Source organism: Numida meleagris, chromosome 4 (genome assembly GCF_002078875.1).
Source record: "Numida meleagris isolate 19003 breed g44 Domestic line chromosome 4, NumMel1.0, whole genome shotgun sequence".
NCBI classification, from domain to species: domain Eukaryota; kingdom Metazoa; phylum Chordata; class Aves; order Galliformes; family Numididae; genus Numida; species Numida meleagris.
The window spans coordinates 55,438,029-55,450,701 of record NC_034412.1 but is presented as its reverse complement, the minus strand read 5'-3'; the positions used below and the strand labels follow the sequence as shown (position 1 = coordinate 55,450,701).

Here is a 12,673-nt window from a genome sequence, read left to right as displayed (position 1 = left end):
ATAATCCTTCTTCTTTAGCAGGCAATGTGGAAGTTCCAAACAGTACTTCTACCACACTACTGCTATATGCTGATATCAGGAACCTTTTTCACAAAACACTCCCACCAATCAGGAAATACACATATGATACATTTTATACAATCCTGTACCTCTATCCCATAAGCATTAATTCCCATATAAGAAAAAACCTGAAGTCACAGTGCAACAGAAATACTGGTTAACTTGTACTCCAAACCCTGCAAGCGTACATCATCTTGAATTAATCCATAGTACTAGCATTCCGAACCGACAATCTATACCATTTGTCTTATGAGACAAGGAAGCTAACAATATTAAGCACCAAAAAAGTCTTTCCAGCCATTTTTATTTTTCAGTCAACAGTTGAAAAATGCTAGCACAATTCCAATGACAAATGAAGAAATCTCCTCACAAACAAGCAAGTTACACAGGCACCGCAATAGGCAATAAAATGCTTTACATACAATGAAACTTTTGCATTCAAAAGCCAACTGTGCAATCACTCAGAAGTGCCTAAAGCTGCAGAAAATACCACACGTGACACTAAAGAGTTGCACCCTGTATAGTTCATACTTTCTGCACCTGAAACAAAAATGACTCCGTTAATGAAACAAAAAGCACTAGAACAAGTTACTCCACAAAGTTCTCCCCTTCTTACTGCAAGATGATGGTTAAGGACAGCCTATTCCAAAAATTGCAGTATTGTAAACAAACAGCCTGAAAGCTCAGCAAACAAATGAAGAAGCTATAAAAGAAGCAGGAAGCCACCGACATTCAAAACTTGGTTAAGTAAACGTTTAGAAACACTTCATTTGGAGATGATCATCATCCACAGGATTTTGTTCTTCCATTTGCAGTATGAGAACCACACTCTTCTACAGGAAAAGAGGACTTACCAACAACCAAAAGCAGCTCTGTATTATGAAGTTGAAAAAAAACCACAAAAAACCAACACATGCTAGAGAATTGAAAGCCTCTTAATACCCTACCTTGCAGTGCACAATGAAAACAGAGATTAAAAACTAAATTTCATATCTACCGTATTCCAGACATTTGGGTTTGTTTCAGTTCAGTGTATTCTGCGAACAACTTCACCTATCAAAACTGTCAGATGACTTTTTATATACCTCGTAATATAAAACTCCTGGTTATATTAAAATTCCCTCACCAGCAATGGTTTTTTTTTTTTGTTTTCTTCCTCAGAAAATAAGACACCAGAATCAAGTCAACTCCACCAAAATAGTTCACAAGAGTTCAAAAAAACCCCACTATACTCTTGAAAATTAAATAGCTATTAGGCACAAAATAAATTAAAAATATACAGTAAAATACTCCAGAAGAACTTATTGGTCTTATTAATAAACAGGCAGAATATTCAGCAACTCTCAGGACTCTAATATCTTCACAATCTGTCCGTACTACTTTGTATAATATTGAATAGATCTACCGATTTATTTAATAATTTCTCTATCCACAAAGTTTGCTTGTTCCTCTCAACTAAATCAAAAGAGCTGAGTCCTGCCTCTCCAGAGGCATTCTATAAAAGCAGTTGTACTTCAGACTTTGATCACACAGATGTTTGGAACAGTTTGGCCCCGTCTGTGCTTCAAAGAGGATTATAATGTGCTCAAAAATTCCTTCACCTGCAAAAAGAAACATACTGTCAAACACAAAAGAATTTATCAACACAAATACATAGCAACCACATTTACCTCTCCATTGCTCTATGCTGTACTGTAGGACACAGGAGCAGAAGCTGAAAAAAATAAACTTAGAGTTGCCCCTGACACTTCTTATCCATCACAAACTCTTTCGGCCACCGTGTCTGTAATTCAGCAGGTGTGGAGAGCGACGCTTTGGAATGGCACTCGCTCCTCCTGTGCTCCTCAACTACAACCCTCCATCACAAATGAACTACCTTAAATGCTGGTCTAATCTAACCACAAAGAAGATAATGACCAGTTCAAAAACTGTCATTTCAAAATCACCAAGTCACACCCACTATCACAACACTGTTCCTAATGAAGAGCCGAGTGCATCCAGCCAATATGTTCCTCAGAATTTGAGGCTGGCATAGAAATAGTAAAACAATACCTAGCAAAACCAGTCCTTCAAAAAGAGCTGATACCGTTGAACAGTACCATAAATATTCCTGCTAATGTGAAACTCAATGTCCTGTGTATGAATAGGAGATCAAATAGCCGGTTACCTAAAAATTAATGCTGAAGTTCTGGCCTACAAGATGGTATACAGAACCATGACTCAAAGGTTTATGGATTCCACTCAGAACACCAAGATCCACTACAGCACCTCAAATAACCCATACAATTGCATAAGAACTGTATCCAAAGCAGGCAGAGCGCAAAGCAGCAGCCTAGCATCACGCCTACGAGTACAGATTAGGTAACATCCTAAATTCAGGTCGCCACCAAAGGCTGCAGGAAGATAACATAGTGAGAGCACTCTTATCACTGGTGCGCATGCCTTTTTTGTAGTGCAACCACCAGTCCCTCTCCCCAGTAGTAAAGTACAGATGTAAGAGGTGGCAGTGAGGTCCAGACAACCTTCTTAAAAGATATAATAACTAAGGCATTACAGGACCCAAGAAACCAAGTGTCTAGGGAAACTTCCATCTCTCAAAAGATTCCAGAACATGCTAGCAACTACACTGTGATACAGCCAGAACTAGAAGCATTCTCCCCCCCCCCCCCATCTGCTCAAATAAGACTGCTGCACAGAAAGGAATCAACAATTAACTAGAGAACATGGCATGATTCTATTGGCAGAAGTGTTCCTACTTGGAGCACATCTGTAAACGTTTTGTCCTAATATTTCATCCAAATTCCTGATGTGAAATGGAAACAGATCTTGGATCACATTCTACAATTGTGACTATTTTTTTCCTCCTTCAGGGCTCAAGGAGGTAGAAAAAGAGGTCAAATCCAGAACATATAATTGTGCCAATACTCTAACTAGAAGTCTATCATGAGATAGCCATCCTCTACTTTAGAAGTTAGCAGCAGTAATGTTGCATGAGAAATCTTACCAAAATAATTTGCACAGCAGTCTCTGTTTCAGGACTGGTCTTTGAACATTGCAACAGAGAAGAGCAGGCAACACAAAATGTCCACTGAGGACCCAAAATCTGCAAGTACACATTAGAGGCCAAAGCACCCAGCCTCACAAAGAGCAAAGCAGCTGTGGGGTAACGCCTGGGAAATACTAGAAATAACCTAACAGCCTCACAGGACTGAACTCCGAAATCTCTACTTAGGTACCTGAGCCTGGCCTTAGTTCTTGGTGCAGATGGTAAGAATATCAACTCCACAGTTCAGTTGATCAGTCATTCCACCAATCAACAAGTTTTAAAGAGCAAATGAAGTCTGGTTTTAATCGGGCGAATGGTTCTACTTCACACTAGATGAACTGAGATCAAAGGACAAAGCTGCTTTTCTTGGGAGGTAAACAATTTAGGGCCAAAGAATGGAAAAATGTGCACTTCATTGCTACGGGCTGTAAACTCACCACAACTACTCAAATACATCAAGTTGTCGAATCCCGTAATGATTCAACTACCAGACACCTGAGCTGTTGAAATGTGGAGACCACTTGATGGTATGGCCTAATTTTAAAACGTATTTTGTATTACACCTTTTTGAGCTAAGGATTAGAACTTCCTTAGGCAAACAGAAATCTCAGTTTGAATTCCTTTCATAATGAGTAGACAGCATTTTTCTTCCATGCCTTCAAATAAAATTAAATAGTAATTTGGAGTCTTCGTTACTTCCCAAATAAATTAAAAGTCATATTTGAAAACTGCTCCCTGAATTTTCAGATCACCGCTCTCGAGAGGATTTTGAATACCACTAACAAATACAGATGAAAGGAAAAACTTCCATAATATTGCCAATTTAACAGAAAAGATCAGAGCTAAGCAGTAATGCAATAAGATAAAAGGCTGTTCATTATCTGAACTGAATGCAGCTCTGAGATTTAAATATTTTAGAAGGATGATTTTACAGTGAAATATATTATTTTTAGAGCAAAGGATCCCTCTCTATGTGTTAGCTGTATAGCCCCCTTATTACAAGACTTAAAAAGAGACAGAAGGATATCCCATACTTGTTTTGTTTAACTAGAAAAATCTACAAAACTTAAAATATTTTTTCCATTGACTCACTGCTTGGCATCAAAACCTGGTTGCAGGTTCAGTAAATTTATCCTTCCATTTTCTGCTTTAATAGCTTTGTACAGCAGTCTCACACGCTTACCCAGAACCAAAATTCTTACACTGACTAGCACTCCAGGTTAGACATTTTCACATAGCACAGAGCAGACTTTACCCTAGGCATGTGACTTAGACCTGTGGTCTTCTCTCAGCAGCTACCCTCTTTCATCCTCTCCCGCCTCCATGACGTTTCTTAGGATACTGGCCCAATGTTATAAGCAAGACATGGCGAATATAACAGTTTCTTTATACAGTTGGGGGTTATCTAAAGTAGACACCTGATAAAGTTCTCTCAAATAAGCCTGGATTATTACCTTTTTTTTTTTCAAATGGAAAACTTGTGTTTCTCTATGTGATTTCCAGCGTAAGTTCGAAGACCAGTCTGACTTCAAAGAACAACACACACCTCGTGATACAATAAGTATTCTGAATTCATTTTGACAGGTTTGCAATTAAATTAAATAATCATATGTTCTGTTTCATCAGATTTACCTTTTCAGTCATGTGATCATATCTGTCCTTTTTGCCTTTGAAGTCTTCATTAACATCTAATGTTAAAATAGGTATTTCTTGTAGATATTCAAAATCTGTTCTGTATTGGAACAGAAACACAGAAAACATTATTCACTGCAAAAAAAAAGTATGCATTTTGCAACTCCACCAGTTTTTATTGTTAAGAATCCATGAAAAAGAAATGCACGTTTGAATTACTATCAATTCTGAATATTAAGATGACAAATTTACAGTGTAGCTCCCAGGTTACATTATTGATCTCTGAACAGGCTGTTTCCCCAGCACCTCTAGATCAATTAAATCAGATATTAGAATGAATTCAGCTGAAACATCAGCTATTTAGAGCTCTGTTAAAAGAACTGAAGGCGTATTATATGCCCTAGCAATAATCAGCATGTCATAAAAGCAATACCACTAAGGAAGTATAGATAGAAATATTCCTGAGGTTTAACTTTATGTATCTAAAGGCAAGCTGAAGTTTCACTGGTAGAAAAAGCATTACGGAGCATCCTTAAAATGACTTCTCCATCCTAAAATAATTGTTAAACAAATCCTACCGCAGCGTCTTATGCTGAAGCCAGCTTTCATGTTTGTAGTGAAGCTTCTCCAGATATTCAATAGGAATTTCTTGCTCTTCATCTCTTCCACGCAAGTAAATCCTATTTAAGCATTTCTAAATGCAAAATTGAAAAGAAGAAAAAAAAGATCGGTTATTTTTGCAGACATGCAGAGAAAGTCTAGTTTGCTAGACCAGGTTTTTTGTTTGGTTTCTTTTTTTTCTTCTGCCAAACCTTCCTATGGTGCTAAACGTACTGAAAATGAATATTCAACTTGCTTCTTACCTTAGGAGCACAGAAACATTGCTCCATGCTCAGCAGATTGAGCCAGCCCACTGACTACATTCAAAATGAAAGAAGGACCCAAGGAGGACTGTCCCCAGAGGTTTTCAAGAAGAAGGTAGATGTTGCACTGAGCTGTGTGATTTAGGGGTATGGTGGTGATGAATTGATGGTTGGAGTAGATGACCTGAGAGGCCTTTCCAACTCTTGGTTCCAACTAATGGTTCTATGAGATGCTTTGCACTATTTCTCCACTATAAGGAATGTCCCAAATAAGCTTTTATAAAAAGAAGGAAGGAGACCAGTGTATTGCATGGAAAAAGAACAGAAAAAAAAACGTGGTATTATGGAATGGCACTTCAAATTCTCATTATGTATTTCTCTCTCTGAAGAACTCAGTTTTTGAATGCAATACTTTGGATTGACCTGAACACGTCCAAAGCCTCCATAACAAGACAATTAAAACTCTTTAAAACTCTTCTGAAATGTAAACACACATTACTGAACTAAAAGGGGGGAAAAAAGCCCTCAACAGTGAGGGCGAGAAAAAAAGCTTTCACAAAAGCTCTAGCATGTTACACTACGGAGTTATTTACCACAATAGCAAAAGCTGAAAGTTGGAAGAAAAGCAGCATGGAAGTGGCTTATAAGTTAGTTAGTTACTGCAATTAGAGCTTTTTTCAACTCTTTTTTTTTTCCTCCTCTTGTGCAAGTTTCATATTCAAGAACTGTGCTTATTATGTTGCCTTATTCTAAAATACATTAGACACCCAAACACCAAAGCATTGCACTGAAGCAGTGCATCGAGCAAACGCACTCATCTAGCTTAGCTCCATTAGTCCTGCTCAAAGGGCTTGACAAACGCTCACCCCACATCTGCTGGGGCACTGACTATTCTATCACAGTGAAGTTCCTAGAGCTAATTTTGTACTTTTCATCTCTTTTATTACCATCATTACTTTCTGGGTTATTCATCACATAAACATCCTACTTTTATAATTATAAAACCATTACCATCACATTTTATTTACAAATACACAGGCTTCTAAGAATATTCTAAGTATTTCCAGACTGGATTAGAAATAATTTAGGTATTATAGTTTCCAGGAGACTACTACAATCTGACCTCAACTCTCATCGCTAGGATTCTTACAGTGAAATTTAAGGGTAGCTCAGGATTTTGAAAAAAACGAAATTTCAAGGTGAACTTCTCAACTGTTTCCTTGTCTTAGACTCCAAAAGCAATCCCTAAAACAAAGATACAGTGAGATTCAATAACACAGACTGTGACCTTACCAGAATTGCTTACAAGCATATTATTTTTCAGTCGCTTAAAAAAGTCCAAGAATCATAGTAAAAACCTGAACTTTTCAGAAAGGAAAAAATATATATATACAAAGCATATACAAAGACCACATTTTTTCTGGCAAGGAATAGAAAGTGTACTCTCATTCTCTTTGTGGTCATAAATTTTTATTCCTTACCTCAGGAGTGGCTCGGAGATAAATAATCCCATCCAATGCTAGGCTTTGACCAAACTGCTTATTCATCCAGTCATGCCAGTCTTGGTAAATAGTCCATTCGGTTTCATTCATGCAGTCAGACTCATATAAATTAGCTGCAAAGATATATCTGTGAAGACAAAAGACTTCTGTAAACAGAGCTAAGCTTGAATACAGTTATCACTTCACCTGATGTACAGGGCAGTAATTAGTTACGCTGAACACTGTAACTTTCTAACTTTTATGTACATTTGGACTGGAAATAAACAGCTGGTTTCCTCATCCTGCAACTCTGTCCCTTGTAGTAGCCGACAGCAGTGTCCATAAAGAGCAGTAACATTTGCAGCTCAGGTATCTGTTCAGGAATAACTTACAAGCCACTGAAACACTGCTGTAATTTATTTACAATAAATCAGAACATAGTAAACCTTTAAGGATTATGTGATAACGTTCAGTGATCTATCTAGCCTTCTAAAACAAGAAACTGAGAGGTACAGCAATATGAAACAGCCAGACCTCTTTCATGAAGCATAAAAGAAAACACGAGCAAGCAAAAAAACAAAGAAATTGCTCTTGGCTATTCTTAATGCCTCTTCTTTCTTTAAAAGGAAACACGTATGCAGAAACCATAAAAAACCGATCCAGAAAGAATAAGAAACAGTTAATCAAGGTTACACAACAAAGTTATAAATCCTCATATTAGTAAAATTAATTCCCTGCCAAAACAAATGAGAGAATGCTAACATGCCATTTATTGATATTCCTGTGATTCACCCGCATCAAAATTAAGATGAAAGCAATGACAAAAGCTCCACTTTTTATTTATTTCTGTTTTATTCAGGAGGATTTTGCTCTTCACTTGAACTCCGACATACCTGTCACTGTAGACAGATCGCTCAAAGAACACCACAGGATTCTCTGCCTCTCTGAGTTTGCCATCAATGGATTTGAGCTGAGCCCGAATCCTGCTGAGGCACGCGTACATCTGGAAAGTGAAAGACCACCTCTCCGGTTTCTCATACATCATCTGAAGCACGTTTCCACCACTCTTCTGTGATGTAGTGAGTTCCTGTTTTTAAACAAATATATTGATCCTTTCAAAGTTGGGAAGGTACAATATTAAGCTGAAATAGAATTGCTCTACTACCTCTAACTCCAACTATTCAGCCTTTATTTCAGGTTTATAATTGCATCATTTACCTTTCAACCCTGTTTGCATCCAAGGCATAAGGAGCAGTAACGTTACCTCTCCTACTGCATCCAACCAAATGCTCTGAAAGCTATAGTGTTACAATACTCAAGTACAAGGAAAAAAAAAAAAAAGCTCACCAACATTTTGATCACTATTTAAAAACTTTATTAAAAAGAACAACATATCAATACAAAAGTCAATGACATTGCGAGAAAATCTACGTTCCTTTCACTGACAACTGTAATTTTGAAGCTGAGCTATTTTTGTTTTCCCTTGTATTACAATTCAGTAATTACACTACAATTACAATAACAACTGCTGATGCAATATTTTAAGTTGTTCTCATCTTACCTGAGAGGTTCAGAACAGACTCCAGGGCAAAGCCCACAGAATGCTGCTCAAATACCTTGTGGCAGCCACTCAGAGTCACTGAAACCAAAAGCTGTGTACTTCAGCTTGACTAAAAAACATTGCCTATCAAAGACAATTGCTTCTGACTGAATTTTTTTTTGCTACATTATCTCTAGGTGTTTGAAAATATCTCAATATTTGGACTTGGTGTTAGAGGTTGAACCTTAAGAGCTAGCAAGAAAATTCAAGAATTCCAGGCTTTATCCTCCTCTCTAATTTCTGTGACAGTACCTACAATAGTACGTTAAATGTGCCCAGCATGACACACTGACACTGAGGTCAGGTGACACACAATCAGTGTCAACTGCACTAAAACTTTCTAAGCCTCCAGACGGAGCTATCTACATTCAGTGCCTCACAGTGCAGCCCCCAGGCCATCCTACTACCTGAGCTGTCCAAGGAATGCTTGGAAGACCTGTCTTCATGGGGCTGAAGTCTGCTCGGGAATACGGTCTGGTTTTGCTACCCAAGATACGTCCCCACACTCTAACCAATCAGAGTAGCTGCAGCTACAGCATCCTTTCACAAGTCATGAGGCCCTCAGCTATCAATTTTACTAGTAAGAAGTTAAAGACCTACGCTCTGGAAAAGATTTCAATGTCCTTGGAAAATACATATTTAAAAGTGCAGAACTAAGTCATCTGTATTTTGAGTCATATTGTAGCTTTCTTAAGAACTAACAATTACAAAAGCAATAAAACACACCTCTTTCTTACAAAAACATTGCAAAGATGAACTTGCTAGCTTGGGGTTTGGGGGGGAACAATGGAAAGACAACAAACTTTAATAAAGATGGAGAAGTGAAGATATGCTTTTTGGTATGAAACCGTATTTCAAAAGCAACAACCAAGATCCTAAATGCTGATGATTATTTTCAGAAAAGGGAAGGAAAAAGGAGAAAAAAAAACAAAAAGCAACAAAAAGCACCAAAAAGCCTGTTGCTCCTACCAGACAACATTCGTCTTACTAGGAGCATAACTGGTGTTCAGCACTGTGTTATTCTACAGCAGCTGCTGCTACTGCATGAATTAGATAGCAAGGAGAACGTTACAAACTATTGACAACACACAAGACCAAAAGCTATCCGCAGACGTATGTATTAACAGATCAACACACTGTCTTTAGAATTTTTTCTTTTTTTAAAGTATTTCCTGACTAATTTTAGGAGTCACATATGTAATGTGATGTTTCTTTAAAACAGCCAATGCAACTGCAGAAAAGATCAGTATCTAGGTCCAGCTTCAGGAGTTATGATGAAGGGTTTGAAATTTTACATGAGCACAGCGGACCTGGCTGTGATGGAGGTAACTTTCTTCTTAACAGCCGTACTGTGATGTGCTTTTCATTTGCGGCTAAAACACTTCTAACACCACAGTGGTTCTCTGGCTACCACTGAACAGTGCTTGCACAGCATCAGGGCTTTCTGCTTCCCACCCTGACCACAACAGGTAGGCTGGGACACAGCAGGATGGCTGACCCAAAGGGCATTCCACACAGTAAGACATCACCGCTCAGCAGTTCCTTTCAGACACCTGAAGGAGGAGAAGGGCAGGGCTGCTATTGCTCAAAGGCTGCCTGGGCACCGCTTCGCTTCTGGGAGGAGGCCAACAATTGCCTCTGCATCGCTTGTCTTTCTTGTTCTTTCTTTTACTTATTAGAATGTCTTTATCTTGACCCATGAGTTCTCTTGCTTTGGTTCCTCCTACTCACTCCTCCGCTCCCCTAATAGGGTGTGCTACTGGTTGGTGCAGCTTCTTAGCTGCTGGCTGAGGTCAATGAAGAAAATCTAACACACCTTTGAAACAAATCTATTAAAATAACTTGCTAGCTTAGTTCTTAAATGTAAGTTTTGTTTTTGCATTTGCTTTACTATCATGAACAAGAACAAACAAAAGAAAATGTTTAACTCTGAAAGAATACAGCTACAGGGAAGTATGAAGTAACAGGCCTCCATTAAAAGGTTACATTTAATTAATCAAAATATATTCTACTTCTTGACAGAAGAAAAAAAAACATTATTTCCTAGATGTTTTTGAGGATATCTTTTAGACTTGCTCTCACCTGGTTTGTTCACAGATGCTAAAGGTAATTCCTACATAACTTTTTATATCCCTTGCTTTTGCATGTAAAAGATAACAGGCTTTTATCACCTAATGCCAAATGCCATTTATCCCATAATATACCAGGTGAACTAGAAGGTCTGACAATAAACCAACTGAAGATCACAACCCTAACTCACCTAAATCAGCACCAAGAACTACAAAGATAACCCAAATGATACAATAATAATCTGTAAAAAGATGTTACTACATATACTTTCCCAAATACGCGTTCTTTCAGAAGACCGCTATGTCTGATACTACAAGAATATTAACCTAGCTTTTAAGAAAAAGTTTCACCTCACTTTCTTTCACCTTACCTCACAATCTTCTTCAGAGTTTTGTTGAACGTTGCACCATCTAGCTACAGGCTCAGGAACAACTTCCCATTCCTCATCAGCTTGTTTGAGAATATTCACAAATGTTGATTTCCCAGCAGCTGTAGAAAAAAGCATTCCAGAAGAACAGCATCAGGAAATACTGAAATGATCATCCTTCAGCAACTAGGGAACTGTTTTCAGGTACCATAAATGAGTGTCCCACACCCACACACATACCTTTGACTTCATAACACACATGATTCAGAGACCGTCACAAATCATCAAGGAATTAAAACTTTTTTCCTCTTTTTTTTTTTTTTTAAATCCTTTTAGCAGCTGTATCAAATCAATAACGACTGCTATATTAATTACCTAGGGAGCTTACAAAAAGGAGGGAAAAAAACCTTCTATATGAGCAGCCGGTGATAGGACATGAAGGAATGGCTTTAAACTAAAAGAGGGCAGATTTAGATTAGATAGGTGGAAGAAACTCTTTACTCAGAGAGCAGTGAAGCACTGGCAAAGGCTGCCCAGGCAGGCTGTGGGTACCTCATCCCTGAAGGCACTCAAGGCCAGTTTGGATGGGGCACAAGTGAACTTGATGCACAGCAGGGGGTTGGAACTGGGTGGCCTTTAAGGTCCCTTCCAAGCTAAGCAATTCTACGGTTCTGTGATTCTACAATCATAGAATCATAGAACCACCAAGGTTGGAAGACGTCCCCAAGATCATCTAGTCCAATCGTTTACCTACCACCAATATATTTCCTCACTAAACCATGTCCTAATGAGATCTGTGTCATGATCTAGAAAGCTACGTTTCCTCAGTGGTCTGCTCTCAGGCAGAGAAATGTCGTGGTCAGTATTTTAGGCCGAAAAAAGAAAAAGAAAAAAAAAAGAAACAAAGCAGAAGTGATAGCTTTCCAGATTGAAGTTACAGCACAGACATCATTAGCCTTCCACCCACTGCAAAAACGCTCCGGGGACTCGCAGTAGAGATGCTCAGACCCTCCCCCAGTTTTAACCCTTACGGCGGCAGCGTTGCGTTTCCCACGTCATTTCTCGCCTTGCTGGCACGATGCAGCTCACTCACGCGGCCCACATCTCCCAGACTGAATGGGAACCTCCCCCACGGGTAAATCCCGGCCGGCAGCCGCACAAACGCCGCAGAAGCACCGCGTCGGCGGGAGGAGGCCCTCCGGAGGCCGCCGCCTCCCCGCGCCCCCAGCCCCGACTCACCGATGTTGCCCTCGACTGCGATCTTTTTAACCTTGCCCTCCAGCCGCCCGCGCTTGGGGGGAGTCGCCATGGAGCTGACGGGAGACGCGCGCACCGCGCTCGCGCCGGCCTTTAACGGACGCAACGGAAATAACCGTCGCCCCTTCCGCCGCCGCGCTCGCGTTCGAATTTGCCGCGCGCCCGCAGGCCGCTGCACGGAGGGTTCCTGACGTCACGGCGGCGCCTACGAGAGGGCTGCCAGCGCCACGGGGAGCGGCCAGATGCGGCTCGGCCTCGCGCTGCGCTGCCAAGCCCAGGAGGGGGGGGGTGGAGGGG

At 39.7% G+C, this 12,673-nt stretch overlaps 1 protein-coding gene across 2 annotated transcripts; it reads right to left on the bottom strand.

Moving 5' to 3' along the window:
• Positions 348–12,532, bottom strand: DCK (deoxycytidine kinase). 2 transcript variants are annotated; one of them, XM_021396777.1, is made up of 7 exons: positions 12,359–12,532; positions 11,123–11,241; positions 7,976–8,169; positions 7,083–7,230; positions 5,317–5,432; positions 4,739–4,838; positions 348–1,661 (listed from the first exon to the last, which is right to left on the bottom strand). In XM_021396777.1, the coding sequence occupies exons 1-7, from the start codon at positions 12,426–12,428 to the stop codon at positions 1,635–1,637; spliced, it is 774 nt and encodes a 257-aa protein (XP_021252452.1). In that variant the 5' UTR covers positions 12,429–12,532; the 3' UTR covers positions 348–1,634. The 2 variants fall into 2 exon arrangements, with proteins under 2 accessions (XP_021252452.1, XP_021252453.1); XM_021396778.1 differs by lacking the exon at positions 12,359–12,532 and adding an exon at positions 12,151–12,321.